This window comes from Eublepharis macularius, chromosome 7, assembly GCF_028583425.1.
Source record: "Eublepharis macularius isolate TG4126 chromosome 7, MPM_Emac_v1.0, whole genome shotgun sequence".
Classification (NCBI taxonomy): domain Eukaryota; kingdom Metazoa; phylum Chordata; class Lepidosauria; order Squamata; family Eublepharidae; genus Eublepharis; species Eublepharis macularius.
In genome coordinates this window covers 119,705,374-119,727,381 of record NC_072796.1, presented here as the reverse complement: position 1 = coordinate 119,727,381, position 22,008 = coordinate 119,705,374, and the positions used below count along the sequence as shown (strand labels likewise).

The following is a 22,008-nucleotide window of genomic DNA, read 5'->3' as shown; positions in this document are numbered from 1 at the left end:
TCTCTTTGTCACAACTATAGGTGGTATTGCATTGGGATCCGATCCCTCTGGGGAGAGAGGGGGCCTGCCTGTCCCATCTCCCCTTATTTTAGGGGATTCCCATAAGGAATCTTGCAAGTGAGTCATGGCAGGCAGGCCCAGCTCGGGGGCAACCAGTGAAGACTCACCCCCAGGTGGCAGGGGACACTAAAGGGTGTACACCCTAGTGGACCTCTAAAACTGCCACTCTTGGTTTCCCCCCCCCCCCACACACACAGCTGGGGTCTCTGGGGGCTGGCGGTCATCAGCTGGCAGGTGAGTCAGCCAATAATGGGATCTGATCCCTATGCTGGCCAATGCTCCTACTTCTGTAATCAATAAAGTTGTGGCTGTCTGGGGTCTACAGCCCAGCCCCTGGACTTACCTGGAGAAAAGGACAGGAGACCCCCAGGAGACAGCGGCCCAGTTGTCTCAGCAGACAGCCAGACCCGGCACCAGCCTGCCACAGGGGGAAGGGAAGAGACACCCAAGCCTCAGAGGATTAGAAGGGGCAGGTGGAGAACAGCCAGCCCCACCCTCCAGTGGGAGTCCAGGGGGCCAAGTAAGGAGTCTGGGGGCAACCCAGAGGGGGCTAGAGCAGACGGAGAGGACCAAGACAGTGGGGACAGGCAGCCAGCAGTGGGCCAAGCTGAAGCCTTACCAGCCAGGGAGGAGAAGCAGCCTCAGCAGCTCAGAGCGCCCCAGCCTGCAGCCCAGCTGGAAAGCAGTAACCTAGCCCAGGGGATGCTAGGAACTAAGCAGCTCCAGGTGGAGCTGCCTGAGGCATTCTGTGGAAGGAGATGGACAGCCAGCCAGGGAGGCTCAGCTGTGCCTGCCTTCAGCCATCAGCTCAGCCAGGGAGGCTGGACAGCCAGCCAACGAGGCACAGGTGGACCGGCCCAGTGCTTCCAGCCAAGCAAGCACAGGTGCAGCTGCCTAGGCCAGCTAGGGCCATGGGTGGAAGGCAGCAGGAGGGCATGGTTGGCAGGTGGAGCATGGCTAGGCTGAAGGGATAAAAGGGAAGCCCATTCACAGGGTGAGGTGGGTTGAGGGGGTGGGTGGTGCAGGTCAGCGAGTGGACTGAGAGGGAGTCTGGGTGAGGTATACTGCCCTTCCTTCCACAGAGCAGGGTCCTGCAGCTTCCCTGGCCCCCCTTTGATGTCAGGGCTGGCCATACTGGTGCCCCGCCCAGCAGCAGCTGCCACAAGCCCTGACAGTGGCCATCTTTTAATTCCATTCACTGTGTCTGTGGTTCTTTTGTCACTGCTGTTCCCTCCTCTCCGTTGCCCCTCAGCACTAGGCAGCAACACCCAGACAGTGAATCTGAACTGTCAGGCAGAAGACAAATAGCATCAAAGAGAAGCATGGGTCAAAGCTGTTTGGAAGACCACAGGGGGGGGGGGGGAATGGACAACACAGAGAAGTCAAACAGATGAGACAAAGTGTGTTTGAAAAGTACCAAAGGAAAACCCTTCTGTGTTTTGGCTGCAAAACCGTAGTAAAAAGTCTATTTAGTCAGTAGCCTAACTTGCACTGTGGATGTGTAGGGCATGGCAGGAGGCAGACAAGAGGCCTTGTTTTTCAGTTCTACTCAATGAAATGGGAAAGTTACCGCTTGTGCCTGCTGTTCTGCCAGCATAATCTTACACTGGCCCTTAGGGGGCATAATGGGTAGAGAAAGGAAGGAAAGCTTTTGTTTTGCTTTAATTTAAAATGTTTTAACCATTACTTGTAAACTGCTTTGAGCAAAATGGAACAGTGAAGATAAATATTCAAATAAATACACGCATAAATAAAATATGCTGAGTGAGACTTGCTTTCTGCCTCACACACACCCATTTTTGCCCTGTTTCGATTCCTATGCTTGTGCAGCTGTTCTGGTGCTGGGCTTACACTGGTATGGTGTCTGTGGGGTGCTATGTTAGCATATATCCAAGTTATGTTGGTGGGTCACTGGGGGAGGTGAGGGAGGAGAGAGCTATGAATTTCCTGCATTATGCAGGGGGAGGGGTGGACTAGATGACTCTTGGGGTTCCCTTCCAGCTTTATGTTTCTCTGTCTCTCCAGATTTTGCCAGCATAGGAAAATAGATGCAGTGGCACACAGATCTAGGATGGGTTTAGGATTATATTCTAAATGTCTTTACTTCATGAGTCATTTCCCCAAACAATTAGTGTAAAATAGACAACGTTAGACCTTATACCTGTTAAAAGTATTCATGTGGGTTTGTGGCTGAAGCTGGTTGATGACAGTGAGAATTTCAGTTAAAATTAGCCTTTGGGATATGGGTAGGCTTATAGGAAGGTTACATTTTTTTAAAAAAAATGAAAGTTATATAATTTAACTAGTATAAAGGTCTGCTGAATTCAGTGGAACATAAGCTTATTAAACAATATTCTAATTTGCACATATGGATGTTTATTGCAAACACTGAGGAAATGAGGTCGTATAAAATGCATTCTCCCCCTCCCCCTTTTCCGCTAGTGCAAGTAATGCAATTGGACAGATGAGCATGGGTTTTGTCTGGAATGTTGTTTTGTTAAAAACAAAGAAAAGTGTTTTTTTTTTAAATCATTAATAATTTTGTTACCTGACTGCAGCATATGTCACTGAAATGTTCACTCGCTGAAGCTTGAGAGACCATAGTTTTCTGAGGCAGCTTAGCTAAAAAGGGGGAACTAAGGAGCCAAGAGCTTAGTGATTTTCACATGTGGACATACTTGTGTGATTTCCCCATTGCTGTTGTGACTGCTGATACAGTGTCATGGCAACAGGACTTCTACGTGGCAGCAAGATTTGAGTCCAGTGGCACCTTAGAGGCCAACAAGATTTCCAGAGTGTAAGCTTTTGAGAGTCAGTGCTCCTTTCTTCACACACTCTGACTCTCGAAAGCTTAGGTAAAAGGTAAAGTTGTGCAAGCGCCGAGTCATTACTGACCTATGGTGGGGACGTCGTATCACGACTTTTTTTGGCAGACTTTTTTACGGGATGGCTTGCCATTGCCTTCCCCAGTCATCTACAGTTAACCCCCAGGAAACTGGGTCTCATTTTACCGACCTCCGAAGGATGGAAGGCTGAGTCAACCTTGAACCAGCTATTTGAACCCTGCTTCTGTCAGGATTGAACTCAGGTCATGAGCAGAGCTTGGACTGCAGTACTGCAGCTTACTACTCTGCGCCACGGGGCTCGAAAGCTTATACTCTGAAAATCTTGTTGGTCTCTAAGGTGCCACTGGTCTCAAATCCTGCTGTTCCTCTGCAGACCAATGCAGCTACCTATGTGAAACTATCCACATGGCAGGTTTCCCTGCAGTTTCCTTTCTTCAGCTCCCTGGCAGCAGCTATCCCCCCACCCCCCAGGACCATTGGTGCTTTACCAGGTCCTTATGTTTAGAAGTCAGGAATTGAATATCATTATAATGTTATAACATCTGGTCTATTTGATTTATAGAATTCCCCGCATTCACTTAAATAAAAAAGTAAGTTTCTAGCCCCTGTTGTTGCTAATAGTTAGAAAAAAGATTTAAAATCTGTTTGTAAGAATAGGTACGCCCAGGCAAGTCTGATCTTGTCGGAACCTGGAAGCTAAGCAGGGCCAGCCTTGGTTAGTAATTGGATGGGAGGCCTCCAATGCAGAACCAGGCAATGGCAAACTGCCTCTGCTAGTCTCTTGCCTTGAAAACCCCACTAGGGGCTGCAATAAGTCAACTATGACTTGATGACACTCTCCACCACCACATGCAGGTGCAATGAAATTGTCAATTGAACTAGAGGTTCTTCTATTCATCTACCTTTAAAAGGCCAAATAAGTAGAGGTTAAGAGTCCTAGAACTTTAAAACTATGTATGGTATTATCACAGTACACTAGATGTTTGGGGTGGGATTTTTTAGTCCGTCGCTGACTTGGATTGTATGAAAGAATCTAGAAGTCAGTGAGGTATTGCCTTAATATGTGGCATGTTCCAAGTAGTGAGGCATTATTCTTCTTGTTGTTGTCATGAAAAAACCTCGTCAAAAGCATATTTGGAGTACATTGACATTGTTGGAATTGCAGGATTCAAGTTCAGTTGCACCATAGAGGCAGTGATCACCCAAACACCTTCAGTTTGGATTCGAATAAAAGCTGTTGGATATTTTTAGCTATACATGTTTGTTTAAGCTTATTTCACTCCTCTTCAGTCTTATAGTTCTTGTACTATGGTTGCGTTTGATACCAATAAAGTATTGTGGAGGGGAAAAAAATGACTCTGTTTATTTATTTAAATTATATTTATTTTGAGTACTTCTATCTTGCACTCTCAGATGCAGAAAATCACCAGAGAGCTTATAACAATAAAGCAATAAAATGTAAAATGACAATTTAACAAGATAAAAGCAACAATATAAAACTAAAAGCAGCTATATAACACTCACCCAAATCCTCCATAAAAACTATTTCCAATATAATGCCATAAAATAGTGAAAATGATATGGCAGAAAAAACTATAAAAATCAGGACTGTAGAACATCCATATATCAACAATGTCTGGGGAAATGGACATATTTTCACCTTGTGACTAGTTTATCACAGTTGGTGGGTTGTGGGTAGACTAGAGAGTACATGCTACGGCAGAAAGGTGCCTGTTCCAGCCTAGGTACATTGTGAAGCAAGAGAAGAAGAAAAATTCTAGAAAATCTTCATGTTGAAAATATTCAGTTAATAAATTACTCCTCTAGTTAATTAGATCCCTCTTCTAAGAAGGTAGCTATACTTTTTTTTTAAAAAAAAGGAGGGATGACATAGTAAAAATTGCTACAGGCATTTGTTGCTTCTGAACAGGCAATTGCCTCTGAACATACTTTGATACCCTTCAATAACTTGAACAGTTGGTGAGTAATATCATTTTCACTATAACACCTGGCCAATCTTAAATTTCAGATGCATAAAATAATTCAAGACTGTATAAGGTAACATTCTACGGGGCACTTTCAAAATGCGTTCTCCTTGTATTTGTGGTTCTGAATTGCTTAGGCCTGGTCATAGAACAGAATCAATACATTAGTTACTTACCAATATTTTTGGCTGGCTTTCTAGTCATTGTCAGAAATCCCAAGAACTGCTCAACTAGTTCTGTATGGCCAGAGGCACAGAAAGGTTTTTAATCTTAAACATACCTCCATGCTACATAGCAGGCCAGTTTGTTTTATCAGCACCAACTTTCAAGCACACTTGATTTTATATTGTTCTTTTACTTTGTTCATCGGTTTTATCATTTTCTTTAAAAAGGTGGTATAAATTAAGAACTGATGGGTAATAGGGTGAGGGAAAGAATATGTCTGAGTGCCTGGCATACTAGGTTCACTGGCAATACTGAATCCTTGGGACATCAGACAACTGCTTATGAAATTATTACTTTTGCTGTTTAACTCTAGTATCTGTTATGTTATCAGTATCTCCAGAATGTAGAACTATACTTCTTAGCAGTTACGGATTCTAACTCATTTCATCACTAAAATGGGCAAGGAAGAAAATGGATTTTCTTATCAGCTAGAAGATGTAGAAGAAATTATTGTGTAATCTAATTTAAGTCGGTAACTGGACTGCTTTTCAATACAAAAATAATCATAATTATAACAATTGATTTATATACTACCCTTCACTTAATGGCCACTCAGAGTGGTTTACAAAGTAAGTTATTATTATCCTCATCACAATCACCCTGTGAGGTAGGTGTGCCTAAGCGGGTTTGAGAGGGATGTGACTGACCCAAGGTCATGCAGCTGGTGTCAAGTGGAGGAGTGGGGAATCAAACCCAATTCTTCAGATTAGAGTCCTGCCGCTCTTAACCACTACACCAAGCTGGCTCCCAGGTTCAAATCCGCAAATTCATAGAGATTTCTAAACACTTTATGAAACAGACCCAGTAATATTTTACATACAAAACAAAAGGTTAATTCTAATATATTGTTCTTACAACTGTAGTGATTATTTGTAATGTTCTGTAACAAAAGATACTTAAAGTACAGACCAGTATAACTTAATTTGTTCAAATGGATTCCAGCTGGAGGAACTCTGTATACATTTGACCCCTGAATTTACTTTTGACATGAAGAATTTATTCACAAAAGTTACCCCTATGAGTTATAATTACAGCAGTAATGCTCTTGGAAAACTTGACCAAGGATATGCTGGAAATCAGGTGTACACAAAACTGCAGCTGCTTTCATAGAAATATTGTCTTCTGAACAAAAACATTAATGTAAGAATCAGCCTAATATTATAGAGTTGACAGCTACATAACTCCTAATTGCAGGAGTCATATATCTCTTTTAGGATTTCAGTAAGTGCATGTATCTAGCTCCATTTTATGTTGTATGTTTGTATGTGTGAATTCCATTCTTCTATGAATGCGAGGGAGAGAGAGAGAAAAAGAGAGAACACATGTACAAAAAATATAGTTAAAAACAGAAATGCTGTAGTCTAGATCACTGGTGCATAATAAAAATTTTGCCTCTGGCACTTTCATTTAGCTCAAGTTATTAAAAAAAGTAAAACTTTTACATTTAGATTGGAATATTGGCCTTCGGGGTTGCATTGTATTGCAAGAAGCTTCATTGTGGCAGGGGTAAATTATTGCCCCATTCTTCCGTGACTTTTTGTTTTTGTTTTGTACAAATATTTCTGTTATAGAAATCTAGATAAATAAAATATGAGAAACCAAAGAATATTCGTAATAAATAACAGTGTGGGTTTGGGTGGATTTCTTACTTTTTTATACACTACTGCTGATGTAACAAGGGAAATGTAGATTCTTAGGACTGGTTTTTTTCCCCCCTCTCAGGTTATTCAGATTAACTTTGAAGAATTTGATCTGGAGATTGGCTATGATACATTAACAATTGGTGATGGAGGAGAAGTGGGTGATCCCAGAACTGTCCTTCAAGTGTAAGTCTTTTCAAGTGACAATATTTTAATATTCTGTTAATCTTCTTTACAGAAAAGTGATACTTGGATTAAGTTAAATTCTATTCTAGAAACTTTGATGTCAACTTCTCTGCTTGTATGTCTTTCATTTCGAATGATTTAAAGATTAAAATATCTGATCCATGGTCGAGTGGACTGAGGGCATTACATCTGTGTTACATCAAGCCTTTGCAGATTAATAGCTAAACAGTACTTTAGTTCTTTGACTAGATTACAAGCAAGTCATTCCTTTTTACAAAAGGAATACTATACAACACCAACTCCAACCCCCACCTCTCTACAGAGTCTGGGAGATCGCTGTTCAGAGGGTTTGTTAATTTCCTCTTTGCCTCCCAAAGGCTCTGTCAGTTTCACCTCCCCTTCTAAGAGGCTAAAAGGAAATGAACAAACCTTCTGAGCAGCAATCTCCCTGGCTCTGTAGAGAGGGGAAATTGACAAAGCCTTCCGGTCTTTTTTAAAACTCAGCTTCCCAGCTAACACTGTGACTCACTTCACATGCTCCTCCTCATGTAATTCATCTCTTGTAGGTTGGATCTTAAATATGCTATGCAAAGTCATACCTAAAAAGGACAGAGATTTGGACAGTCAGATGGCTAGATAGAGATTTTTCCTCTTGAGGCAGGAAGACCAGAACTACCCCAGTGGAATATGAACTCCCAAAGGAAGATTATAATAATAATTACTGCACTGTTCTAGACTGATTAGTGCCCCACTCAGAGCAGTGAACGTCAATGTTATTATTATCCCCACAATACAGCTGGGAGCAGGGGCTGAAAGGAGTGGCTTACCCAAGGACACTTGGTGAGCTCGTGTCAGTAGTGGGATTTGAACCAGCAGAATGCTGATTTGCAGTCCAGTCACTTAACCACTATGCTACAGCAGCTCTATAAATTGTCAAGATGCAAGGAAGAATCTCTTACTATCCAGCTTGTGGACAGGTACTAAATCTTTATGTAGGAACTCCCTCTTGACCATGTGTCAAAGATTGATGTGAAAAGTCCCAAATCCAAGAACTGAGGTACCAAAGAACTTTTAAATGCTGTACCTTCAAGAATTACTACCCTAACGTAGTTGAAAGGACAAGAATAGTTTAGGGTAAGAAGCATTAGTGTTGTCATCTTTTCTTTCTATCCTTGCTCAGCCCTACACTTGAACAAACCATGTGTACTCTTTTTATATTGTTTATTAATTCTTCTTATATTTTGAATGCTCAGATCCTGATCTCTGTAAACATGCCATACCTGTGTGGTCTTGCTGTCTAAAGAGTGGTAAAGAGGATGGGTAGTGGGTGAGCTAAACATCCCTTGAATGTGATAGCTCAAAATTGTGAAATTTTATGACAGATCATCCCCATGCTAGCTAGTATGGACAAAAGTGGAGCCTCTAATGGGCAACACAGATACAGAGTGCTAGATGTGCAAATTTATCTAGCAGGAGAGAGATACTCTCAGATTTTCTGGTGGCAGCTGTTACTACCTTGTGAGAAGTTTAGTACCCCCTAGGAGTAAAGGAAAGGGGGAGGTGTCACCGAACCAAGACCTGGGAGGACCATGGGATTTTTCGATCTCGTGGGAATCAAGGGAATAGAGTTTATGAGGACATTTCTTCACATCTCCTAAAGAAGAATAGGTAATGGTTGATGGAATAATAATGTGTTAGAATATAATGAGCTATAAAATGGATATGCATTAACAATGACAGTTCTCCTGGAATTACAACTGATCTCTAAACTACAGAAATCAGTTCCTCTGGAGGAAATGGCTGCTTTGGAGGGTGGTTTCTCTGGCATAACATCCCTGCTGAGCTTCTTCCTCCTCAAATTCCATGCTCCCCATTAGGACCGCTAAGAAAAATTATCTTAATTCCTCTACATCCCGTTTCTCTCTGAAATCCAACAATCACTTTCTTTTCCTCTTTTTAGGGATTTGGAGTCACTTTCTAATCAATTCTTTTTTTATCATAGAGAAATTTGAAGAGAGGAGGAACAGAAAGGGAAGTTCTGCAAAATCGCAGAATTTCACTCTGTAGATGTTCAGGGAAGGCACCACTCTGGGACATTTAACAAAACAATTGCAAGGAATTTCCCCACCCTATAACAACCCTATTCCCCAAGCACTACCCTCAAATTTCCAGGAATTTCCCAAGCTGGAGTTTACAGCCCTAAGTGAACTTGATCTTTCATTAATATCATCTAGTAGTATAAGGGTGCAGAAGAGAGTTGGACTGATTCTGCACACGTTGGATAATGCGCTTTCAATGCACTTTATCAATAGTTTTTGGTGGATTTTTTGTTCCGCACACAAAAAAAATCTGTTTCAAATGATCTATAAAGAGGATTGGAAGTGCATTATCCAACATGTGCGGAATCACTCTTGGCAATGATATTTAGAACTTTTGTGGTTCCATATCACCGTGATCTCCAAGTTGGAATTAATTGTATATAAACACAATGTTATATTTATTATTTCCATCAGTTTGAATCCAATTGTCTACTGTTTGCCATTTTGTTTTCTTTCTACACCACCTCCTTCCTTTACTGAAGAGCACCCCCCCCCTTTGGTCTAAGCATGATTGTCTTATATTCATTTCTTGTTCAAATTGGCATCTTAAATATGTCTTGCTAAAGTTGGGTATTGTAGTGGCTAAGAAAATTAAGCAGGATGACCTTGGTACAAACCTCCCCTCTGCCATGAAATCATTTGGTATTCTTTGGCAAGGCTCTTTCTCATGCCCTCCCCATCTGCAACACAGACTTAATAATACTGACCTATGTCACAGACTTCTGTAAAGGTTAATGTGTATGAAGTGCTTTATTGCTTTTTATAGTTGTATGATGGAGTAGACCCCTTTCTGATACAATTACATTATATTATCGCTATATTAAAATAGGTTTGATGTATCTGCAGGATGTCAACCTCACATGCTATTGTGGGGCATTGATTAGTTGGTGGTGAGATTTCCCAAGGTTGCTAGATAATTGGGAATAAATTGGGAAAGTAAGTTTTTTGCTTTGTTTTGCTCAACTTGTAGCTTCTAGGGCCCATATAGCATTTCTCAGTTATAGATTCCAATTTTGACTTGATGCTTTGGACATGGAAACCTTGATGCTGACTAAGAATGAGGTGTTACACCTACAAGATTGTATCATGGCTTAGAATGGCAACAGATTTTGCCTGGTATGTACAGTGTGAAATTTTAGTTAGATACTTATTATTTTATCCTTTTACACACTTTCCAGAATATAACATTTTAATTGCCCAAATATTTTTCATGACGATGTAGTGATTCTTTTATCCTTGGCTTCAACCTAAATCAGTGCACAGATGGTTTGGTCCAGCTACCTCTTTTTGTGGAGACTCAACAGAGCTAACTCTCAGGTAGTATCTGGTAAGGCTAGAGAGACTTGTTTTCCCAGTTCTCTGAGCTAGGACTGGGTTAGGGGAAATGGTGGCTGTACTACCATCATTGTGTTCAGGGGTATTTGTTTATGATTGAGGCTTTCACCCCCAATTCTTCTGACTTTGTTGGGCCAGCCGCTTTTGTTTTCTTTACATAAGTGAGGCAAATAAATAAATAAACTTTGTCATTGCTACATCAATACCTAATCTATTGTATATATCAGCAGCAATCTAACACTTGTGCGAGATACTCAGGCTCTGGTAATAGTGAATTCATGTATAGATGCTCTGATGATTGGCAACTGTACTGATTCATTAAAGATATATATAGTGACAGAAAGCAGTATGTGCTGTTAATAATTGTGCTCTTTCAATCTGGGAGCATATCTGAAGCAAGAGGAATGTATGAACGATATGTTAGAGAAGCTGCTATGCTGCTACAACATATGTATATTCAAGTTAATCATAATGGTTGTGTTAGGATTTCACAGCATAAACCTGCTCTGTTTATGAAAACTACTTGTAGGATTGACTCAGGGTACAAACATTACCTGCAGGTCACTCCGTGCATGCCAGCAACGTGCATGATTGCAACCTGGCTCTTCATATCCTTTAACATTTGTGCTCACTTGTAGTTCTTCGCTTTATTAGAATAATAATATAAGAATTCAGGCATAACACACACATTTTGTCATTAAAGCTATTGTTCGCCTCACACACTGATCTGCTTTTTCCTTCCCGCAAGTGTCAAATGAGAACTATACAATTGGACATTGCTGAGTTGTGCAGAGCTCAAATGTTATTTTGAACGGTTGGCATCTTTCCTGATAACTTAAATGTGCTGTAATGTTCTGGTCCTTAGAGTGCTGTAATCAGGATCTCTTCCTTGATTTTAATATCTCTTATTTAAAGCCAATCTCCTGCTAATTGGATTTTTATTTTGTTTATTATTAGATTAACAGGAAGCTTCGTGCCAGATTTAATTGTAAGCATGAACAATCAGATGTGGTTGCATCTTCAAACGGATGAAAGTGTGGGCTCAATTGGCTTCAAGGTTAACTACAAAGGTAAAAATAAGCTATCAGATCTGTAAAACAACATAGTCACACAAACCATGGTTTTCAGTTGCTATAGTAATATTATTAATACCCTATTTGGTTATTTTGTTGTGAGGTTGTTGTACAATTGTTATGCATACAGAATTTTCAATGGTCCCACTGTACATTTTTTTAAGTGCACAGTCTACAGGACAGATGTTTCTTCAAACCTTGGGGAACTTAACAGGTTTGTAGAAAAATCTTAAACATGAAAAGGTGAGGGGATAAAATAAAACCAAAACATTACCACAATTTGTGATTCCCTAGGAAATCTGAAATGCTAAATGGGCGGATGAAGGCTGGAGGGGGAAGAAACGACCTGTTTTCTGAGAGTCTTTGTGAGCTTCCCTACTTGGAGCGTATTCTTATATACACCATTTTATTTAATTATTTTTCTTTAAAAATTAGATAATAAACTCAAACATGTACATAAAAACCATAACTGCATCCTATAGTCATCCAAATTATATCTCTACAATCATCCACTAATTCAATCATCAGTACTCATCTGGAACATATATAAATCTAAACACAACATCTAAATCCTGTAAGGGATAAACAAAGTGAATAAACTACTATAAATTGGATTAAATTGTTATTAATTAAATCATACAGAGCACTGAGAGCCAAAGCTCAAGGAGGCGAAGGGGGTTGAAATTAAACACCTTCTACCTGATAACGATTGACAATTTTATATATCAGTGAAATTAACCAAAAAGGTCAAGTCCAATATCAATAATATGCAGAGTCCCATTCACAAAAATGTCATGTGTTCTCTTATTTCCTTGCTTTCAAGGTTGCCTTTTACGGAGCACACACAGTCCTTCGACATGTAGTTTATGGAAGCCACTTGTTCCCCTACAGGGTGGGAAGAACAGAGGCGGTATTCCCAAGCAGATGGTTTTGAGCTTCGCTGGCCCTGTCTCTTTCGACTCGTTTCGAGAACAGTCTTCTTCCGGCTAATATTTAATTCTTCTCAATAAACAGTATTCAAACTTTCGTCTCCAGTGTAGTCAATATCGGGATCCCACCAAGCAAGGAAATAAGATAACACATGACATTTTTGTGAATGGGACTCTGTATATTATTGATATTGGACTTGACCTTTTTGGTTAATTTCACTGATATATAAAATTGTCAATCGTTATCAGGTAGAAGGTGTTTAATTTCAACCCCCTTCCTTTGCCTCCTTGAGCTTTGGCTCTCAGTGCTCGGGTTGACCAATAGGAGGTTTCCTTCACATCTTGGCATTAATTAAATCATATACTGATATAGAAATTGCCTCTATATGTTCCGAATTTCCTACTTCTATTTAAATATCTTTCCGTCTATCATCATATTTTGTAATAGTTGTTCTTAATTATTTTTAATTTTCAGCGACCTAATCTAAAAATATTTTCATTCTTCTATTAATTAGAGAAGACTTCAGATGTCCACTATTTAGTACTACGTTCATTAAAAGCCTAGTTTGACCTGAATTGGATTTGTTTCCATCTGGAGAATCTTTCAAGTACCCATTGCCCCCAAAGTATCAGTGGTGACTGGCCAGTTATGGAGATTTCCTTTCTTCCTACTTTTTTTGTATGGATTTATGCTCTTGATACAACTGTAAAAATAAGATTATGGGAAATATGGTTCCATTCCATATCTAGACTTCTCTCCCCACACCTTTCTTCTGAAAAGCTATAGCTGGCTAATACCTTTGCTGTGGTTCTCAGTAAAATTATTTGTTCATAATGGATGTTCTCTGGTGGTGCTCCCAACATTGAGAGCAGGGCTTTTTTTCAGGGGGAACACGGTGGAACGGAGTTCCAGCACCTCTTGAAAATACTCAGCAACAGTGTGTGAAAATAATGTTATTTCAAAGAATCACGTGTGTTTCTTCCTCATTTCCCTCTTGAGAGTTCTGCCACCTCTTTTTGCAGAAAAAAAAACCCTGATTGAGAGTATATCAACAGTAGCACTAGAGTAGTGGAGCAGGAAATATCTCAGATAAAAGGCTTAGAGCTTCTGCTGCTGGAACACTTTTTGCCAATCCCCTCATCCCATTGCAGAGCCCTCACTTTCTCCCCTGTGATGCTACTTCGGATAATTTCAGGGAGCTGAATGGGCTACAGCAGAGTGAAGGCAGGAAGTTCTGTTCATTCAGCATTAGGTATAACATTTAAAGTGTGGTGTTTTTGTATTTTGTACTACTCAGAAAGGTTGTTGTCTACAAAGATTTGGTACTGGTGATTTCAAGTAGATGAGGCACAGGCTTGTTTGAATCAAAAACTGAATACAGTCGAAGCCATGTCTTCACAAATGCAGACAGTACAACTTTTGCACAATAAAACTAAATTCTGTATTGGGCAGTGTTGTAAATGCTATTGGAAACCGCCCATTGTTTCTACATTGCACCGTATTTGGATGTTATAAAAGAACAGAAAAAAGGGACCTGGAGGATTTGCTTCTAAATGGATATGTGAATTATTGATCCCGTACTGTCTACTTGGCTATATTCCTATTTTAGTTGCTAAAAGGATATGGGTATAGAAATTTATCTTTGCTCAATGTGCAAAAGCTATTTGGATGGCTGGTGACAACGTTTACGTCAGGAACACAAGTCTGAAAGCAGCCGGTCTTGAAAACAAGTCGGTGAATCAGTGGGACAATATTAAACACACGGAACTCCACCACTTCTTAAGAGAAGAAAACCCTTTTGCAGACGTAAAAAAAGAGATTTTCAGAGATAAGCCTGAATGCTATTTTGCACACACTGCTTCCACCAAAGCTAGAATTTGGCTAGTGTCTGGGTCATACTTTTCAGTATCACCTCCCTCACTCATACACAAAGACTCGCTGAAATCACATGGATTGTAATTTGTGAATTATGTATGTGTGTGTCATCAAGTCACAACTGACTTATGGTAATGCCAGCAAGGGGCTTTCAAGGCACATGAGAAGTAGAGGTAGATTGCCGTAGATTTCCTCTACAGAACAACCCCAGTGTTCTCCCACCAGGGCCTAGCCTGCTTAGCTTATGAGATCTGATGGGATCGGGCGATACCATGCCATTTCACCACCCAGTCTGTGAATTAACATGGATTTCTAACTTCTCACCTTTTAAAAAGAGCATTTAATTGAAATGTGTTTTGCCTGCAGTGTTCTTGCCAGTTTTTTACAATTCCACCATAAGTCTACGGGGCAATCTGTTATATACTTGCTTGGCAGCGTTTCTGTATAAAAGTTTTGAATTTTCAATATTTTCTTTACGGGGCAGATGAGAAGGATACCGAACACAGTTGCCAAACCGAGGGAGAGTTTCTACTCTGCAATATTCAGTGATCAGGGAAGGGAAAATGCAGTGGCAACTCTGTTGGTTACTATTCAGTAGCCTCCAGCTGATGCTGTTCTACACCCATTCAAAGAATTTCAAGTTTAAGGAGTAACTTGGCAATACAATATTGCTAGAGCTCTAGCTGAATTGCCAGACTAAAGTCAATATAATGAAAGTGGGTTTTAACTCTGTCTACTTCATTAAAACTGTTTGACTGAATTTTACTGTTTCTCTTTCTTCCAAGTCTAATTTTAATGGTTTTAGTGAAGCCATATGTCCTTTTTTTGTTTTCCTGATCTCCTGAGATTTAAAAAAAATGTTCTAAAAGTAGAACTTCTTAACTTTATCTCCTTCAGTTAAAAGAAAAACAGATTTAGAAGAACTGAACAAGTAGAAACGTTATAAAAAAATCTGTCAGACACCCTGAAAAGGATTGCAGTATATGCTTTGATGCATAATGTTTAGATCCAGGTTGTAGCACAGGAGAGAAGGATTTAATCCTTTCGTACTTTTTCTCTGTTTTCTTTTCTGAGTTGTTATACACCCCACAGGGAAAACATACAGTTACAGGGTATACAACATTTCTTCTTGAGATGCAGAGAACAGTCCCAAGCCGTGTGAGAATTAAGTTTTTGAAAATGGCATGGAGGAAACAGCCAAATCCCTCTTCTTCCATACTGCTCTGCCATTTCAAATTGGGGCCCCACACTGCTACAATTTAAACTTGCAAAAGGTTGGAAGATCTAATCACAAGTCTCCCATTGCTATATTAAGTTTGGTCCTCAGCTGACCTTTAATCTGACAAACTTTTCACAAAACCAGAGCAGGAGTTCATGTCTGAAGTGGGTACATATTAGATAGATGAACTGAGCCAGCATAGTGTCAAGGTTAGACTGCCAGATTAGGATCTAAGGGATCTGGGTTCAGCTTCCAAGACTGCTGTAGAAGCTTGCTGGGTAACCTTAGGCTGGACACTCTCTCTCAGCCTGAATCCTACCTCATCATACGGTCATTGTAGTCTAGCTAAAAAAGAAGTGAGAATGATATTGTAAGCTGCTTTGGCTGCTCATTGTGGGGAAAAACACAAGCTAAATAAACAAATACAAATAGATAGATAATAGATAAATGTACTATAAAGACTGGCAGTCAGGTAAACATATGCATGCGACTTTGCTTTAAGAATCTGCTTAATGAGGTAACTTAAATGGTGCATTATGGTAATTTGTGTGGAAACTGGGGCTGAAATACCAGCCTCTGATGTAGACAGCATGTTGTGTAAATTGAGCTAAATGATCACATCAAAGGAGAGCTTGCTGCTTTTTGCACAGAGGGTGGTGATCAAGAGAAGAACAGGTGAGAGAATCAGCAGCTTTGTCTTGCCTTGGTGTTTTTTTTTTTTTAAAGCATTCAAAGGCACCATTCTCTATCTCCAGGTGAGGATGACTTGGCAAACTTAAGACCAGCTCTGTCATCATTAAACTAGGCAATGAAGTTAATAGAAGATGAAAGCAACAAGAGATAAACGTTTAGGGCAATGACAATATATCTAGAAGAAACAGTGAGGAAGCTGCTAATGCGAGTGAAAGGTCATGTGCAATTAACATTGCTAGATGCTTTAAAGCCTTTAAATTAGCTTGTTGTCCCTCTAGGCCCTGACAAGCTGCTGTTGCTTACCTTCTCCTATCTCAGCTCCAGGGCCACTGAACTTCATACTCACCGACATATCACAGATGCTTGTCATGCCCCTATCCCCATACCAAGGATCACTGCTCTCATTAAATACAGCTGAAGGCTCTACTCCATCTGTCACTGTATGTCTATGCATGCCTGCGTGCGTGCTTCCATATTTGGAACTATCCAGTACCTTTATAAAACAGATTCTTCCATAATTTATTTTAGTTTGTTTATTTATTTTATAGTCTTCTTTTCTCTCAAGGAAGATTACATAGTATAACAAATTGTATCCCAGTTTCATGAGGCATCTAATAAGCAATACAATAAGACTGTGATCAACAATTGAATACGTACAATAACAGCTGTAGTACAAGAAATGACTAGTTATAATAATAACAACTACAACAACATTTGATTTATATATCACCCTCCAGGACAACTTAATGCCCACTCAATGCCCACTCAGAGCGGTTTACAAAGTGTGTTGTTATTATCCCCACAACAATCATCCTGTGAGGTGGGTGGGGCTGAGAGAGCCCTGGAAGAGTTGTGACTGACCCAAGGTTACCCAGCTGGCTTCAAGTGGAGGAGTGGGGAGTCACGTCTGGTTCTCCAGATTAGAGTCCCACTGCTCTTAACCACTACACCAAATTGCATGGCACCTTAGCATCTACACCTATGTGTTTTACATGTGTGGTTACTAGAAAAAAATTTCAACCACCTTTCACTCAGAGATTTTAATATGGCATCCCCAGAAGGAAAAAAATATAGGGGGGGGAGGGCTTCAGTTGGCATTAAGGTACCTGTGGGGCATGAAGGCCTAAGCAGAGGCTTGGCCTTAGCGTTGGCAGGATAGAGTTGGGGGAAAGTGAGCGGGATGGTGAGTACCTTTGGCAAAGCCCCATTGGTGTTGATATAGGGGCCTGTCAGGATCGTCTGGCATACTTTACGGTGGCCAATGAGAGGGCAGGCTGCCTGGTAGGATCTCCTGGACAAGTCCTTCCCTCATGCTCTATGGCGGGGATGATTGAAGCTTTAAGAGGGAAACCATCGACCAGGCCAGCTGAGTCCCAGCCATACATATGGACGGCTAGCACCTGGGGCAATGGGTCTTGCCCAGAAAGGTCAAGGTGGGGTCCAGGAGTGACCCCAGGGCTTGACCTGTACCACTAGTTAGGCCCTTGTCAGGTTCAGTTGTTTAATAGTTAATGTTGTGGCCAAAATAAGAAGTGGCCCTTTAGTACCCAAGCCTTATGTCTGCCTCTTTAATCCCGACTGGGGGGGGGGGGAGGGGCAAGAACGGTCAGAGCAGATGCATCTTGTCAGCCCTTGCCCATGTGTCTGCTCCTTACTTTTCTTTAAGCTGCATTTTATTCTGTCATCTCCAAAACCCATGCACTTAAGAGGCCTTTGAAAGGAATTGCTTTTTAACTGTCTCCTGAAATAGAATGATGCCTCACATGTTTTACTGTGTAATCAGGCACATGCACACTCTAGACTCAGGTTCACCTCTGTGAACAGAACCCACTTTCATAATATCAGCCTCAAAAATAGTGTTCAGTATAATGGCCTACACACCAGCAATTATGATCCTTGAGTACATGATGAAGCACTACCACAAGACTGGAAGTAGCACCCTTCTTCATATATCTTGAAAGCTTATGCCCTGAAAATCTCTAAGGTGCTACGGGACTCAAATCCTGCTGTTCTGCTGCAGACTAACACAGCTCCCTGCCTGAAACCAGCGTTCTTAGGGAGCACGGCTGATTGCATATATAAAAACACTGCAGATTGTTTATAGCAATAGCAATAGCAATAATATCAACAGCGATAATAACTGCACTTATATAGAGTTCTTCTAGGTAGATTAGTACTCCACTCAGAGCAGTGAACAAAGTCTGTTATTATTATCCCCAGAATGCAGCAGGGGAACTGGGCTGAGAGGAGTGGGTTACCCAAGGCCACCAACTGAGCTCATGGCAGTAGCAGGATTGGAGCCAGAAGAATGTTGATTTGTACTCCATCCATTTAATCAATATGTTTGCAAGGCTATGGCTTTTGCCTTTGTACCCATTAGATAACAACATACAGCACAGCTAGGGAATTTGAATACTTCTAATAAATGCTGGAAATGTAGGAAGCATGAGGGCTCCCTCTATCATATGTGGTGGTCGTGTGAGGTAGCTAGGCAGTACTGGGGGGAAATAATAAGAGAAATGAGTGAAATTTTACAATTTCAAATCAATAAGAACCCAGAACTCCTGCTACTAAACCTGGGAATGGAGGGAATTCCAGCCCATCATAGGACGTTGATATTTTATATGACAGCAGCAGCCAGACTTTTGTACGCGCAAAAATGGAAAGTACAAGAAGTGCCAACTATTGAAGATTGGATCTACAAATTGCTGTACATGGCAGAAATGGACAAGATGACAAGAAAACTGAGAAATCTGGACTCAGGGCAGTTTAACACAGACTGGGAGAAGCTGAAACAATATTTGGAGAAGAAATGGGAGGTGGGAGGAGAACTGTGGCAGTTTAAGAACTACTGAAGTATAATAAAATGCAGAGGGGGGTGACTTTACCGGGGGGGAGAAGAGACAAATGAGAATCTCTAAGCAGTTAGATTAATAGATTGACATATATATGGATACATACAGATTAATAAACAGAATATCGATAGAAAATAACTAACCATAAGGGCTAATTATAAGGATTGATTAACTAATAATATTTTCTTTTTGGTAAGACTGGTATAATGTATCAAACTGAATATGTTTATTTGAAGATATATATGAGTCAAATTGATTGATTATGTGATGATAGTTATATAGAATTATTATTGAAGGGAAATAGAAATATTAAAGTAATTAAATATAACTAAAATAGAAAGAAGAAGACAGAATGAGTAACATATAGAGCATAAGTCAAATTGTTTGATTTAAATGAATGTATGATTTATATGGTTCATGATTTATAGAAATATTTGAAATCGGAACTATGGAAAATGGGATAAATTGTTTATCCAATATGGAAATAATGACTCATAGTTTGGGTATAGAGTATTAAAAATAGTTAAGAATGTATTGCTTAGAACAAATGGGAGATTATATATTTGTTAGACAGAGGAATTTAAAAAGAGTAAGGGAAAAGGGACAAAGGGTTGGAAAACTGTTGGAAGTCAATAAAAAAGGGGGGGAAAGGGAGGGGGTTAGAAATGGAAAATGGGAGAATTGATTGTAATGTATAAATAATTGATCCTAACCCAATAAAAATTTTTCTAAAAAAAAAACAACAACAACATACAGCACAGGAGTCTTTTTTCATACACCCCAATGATTTTTTTCAGACGTTTGAAAATGGTGGACACTAATGATGCTTCTTTTATAGCAGAGCTATAAAACAGAAAGACTGTGAAAGGAAATGCTTTTGAAATGCTGATCAGCGATGCTGTAGATACTGAAAATATCTGAATGCAAAGCAACTTACAGTGAAATCCTAGGCAGAGTTACTCCAGTCTATGCCTATTGATTTCAGTGGATTTAGACTGGAGTAACTCTGCTTAGGACTGCACTGATAACTTAAATCAAGGGACAATAGTGAGTTAATATATTACTAGGGAGTCAGTTCAGAAGTGTTTGCAAAGACTGACGTGTGCTCTTTCACAGGTCCAGATCGAGGGGGGGGGCAGGGAGGTAGTCTGCCCCTGGTGCCACCAGGGAGGGGGCGCCGGGAGCAGCTGCCAGCTGCCGGGAGTGCACGGGCGGCAGCGCGGGCAGCGTCCCAGCCCCCCGTGCTGCCTTTCACCTGCCCTGCAGGACAAGGGGCAGCCAGCTTGCTGCGCACCCCCTGTCCTGCGGGGCAGGCGAAAGGCAGCATGGGGGGCTGTGAGGCCGCCCGCGCCGTTCGCCTGCCCCGCAGGACAGGGGGCGGCCTCCTGTGGGGAGTTGAATGGCGCAGACGGCTTCCCAGCACTGCATGCTGCCTCCGCCAGCACACCGCACGGGCGGCACGCTCCACCCTGTGTGATGATGTCACAAAAGTGATGTCATCACGCAGTGCCAGGTTGCAAGGGGTCAGGCTAGGGTTGCCCTGGGTGCCGGCAACCGTAGATCCGGCTTTGCTCTTTCAGGTGGGTTTAGTTATTTGCATTATTTAATTAATTATCTAGAAGGGGGAGTTGAAACAACTTACTCATTTCTACACCTTACAGCTACTTTCATGTAGTTAGAGATCAGTGTAGCATAACTCCAGTTTCAGTTAGAAAATGCATAACTGTAAAATAAGCTGTAAAATAACAGTATGTAAAACTATTTGAGCTTTCATGTGAAGGAGAAGATGATTCCAAATCTGTAAGCAGCACAAGTATGAATAAGCAAGTATGCACCTGCAGATTATCTCCAATGATTGCTGATCACAGTCATTGAAGAATTCCAATTTATTCTTTGAAATTCTCAGAATATAAAGTGATAAGCTTTAGTAGATACTGAGTGAGCTACAAGAACTTTCTTATGCATTAAAAAAAATGAGATCAGTAACAAGGTGAAATAATGTAATAGAAGAGAAAGTAATGAGACAAAAAAAAATAAAAAAAGTTGTCTACATGGGTACCGAAAATATCATTGTGAGTATGCATGGTCTTGTGTAGATTGTGTCAGTTTTCCCATGATATTTTTGTTACCATTTTTCACTCACTAGCTTACTATAGAGGGTTGTTGTGAGGATAAAATGTAGAGAAAATGAACTCCTTAGAGGAAGGGTGGGATGAAATATACAATACAGAGAAGACAGAGAAAAGGGGCTGTATGGCAACACCAATTCACTGTTCAAAAATACGGTAAAAATACAGTGAAGATCTGGTCCTATAAATGTGACTGTATCAGAGTGCCTCCCCTCTCTTGGCACAAGGATCTAGCATACGTCAAACCCTCAAGTCCATTGGAAAAACAGAACTTACAAGTATAGAAAGGGTCTGCATGAAATGTCATTAACTGGGTGCTATAATGGTCAGTTTGAGATGTATTCTAAAGCTAACATGCCAAGCTCCTTGTGAGCAAAGGTTGCACAGCTTATTGTGCTAAAAATTCTTTAAGAAAGGTCGTCATTAGAATGTTGCACTAAAGATTTTTAAATAAGCACATTTCTAATGTAAGTTACTACAACATGGTTGAAATGATGTGGTGTTGCCAAACTGACAACTGGATTTTTAAAAGGGCGGGGGGAGGAGGATGGGGTACTATTAATAAGCCATAGTAAAATATTCTGGCACTATTCTATTTAAAAATACTGTGTGTTTTGATGCAGTTTTAATCAATGCTTGTGTGAGATGCACAATAGTCCTGGATGTCTGTAATAAACTTAATCTGGTTTGTTTATAGTGTACATTCTCCCACTCCCCCCACCCCATCCAACATATTTTACAAAGAAGAATAAAATTCTGTATTGTGAAAAACGGGCACTTCTTTCTCTCCTGGTCTTTCTTTTGGGGGTGGATACTAAAAGGAATGTGCTCCAGTAGTGAAAGATGTCTGTCTGAGGG

The 22,008-nt window shown here is 40.5% G+C and overlaps 1 protein-coding gene across 3 annotated transcripts in view; it reads left to right on the top strand.

Annotated features, from left to right (window-relative positions):
• CSMD3 (CUB and Sushi multiple domains 3) overlaps positions 1 to 22,008 on the top strand; it is a 922,268-nt gene that overhangs the window by 525,670 nt on the left and 374,590 nt on the right. For all 3 annotated transcript variants that reach the window (XM_054984891.1, XM_054984890.1, XM_054984889.1), the window contains 2 exons: positions 6,839 to 6,942; positions 11,334 to 11,446. In XM_054984891.1, coding sequence (XP_054840866.1) covers positions 6,839 to 6,942; positions 11,334 to 11,446 — 217 coding nt within the window. The remainder of the gene's footprint in view (positions 1 to 6,838; positions 6,943 to 11,333; positions 11,447 to 22,008) is intronic.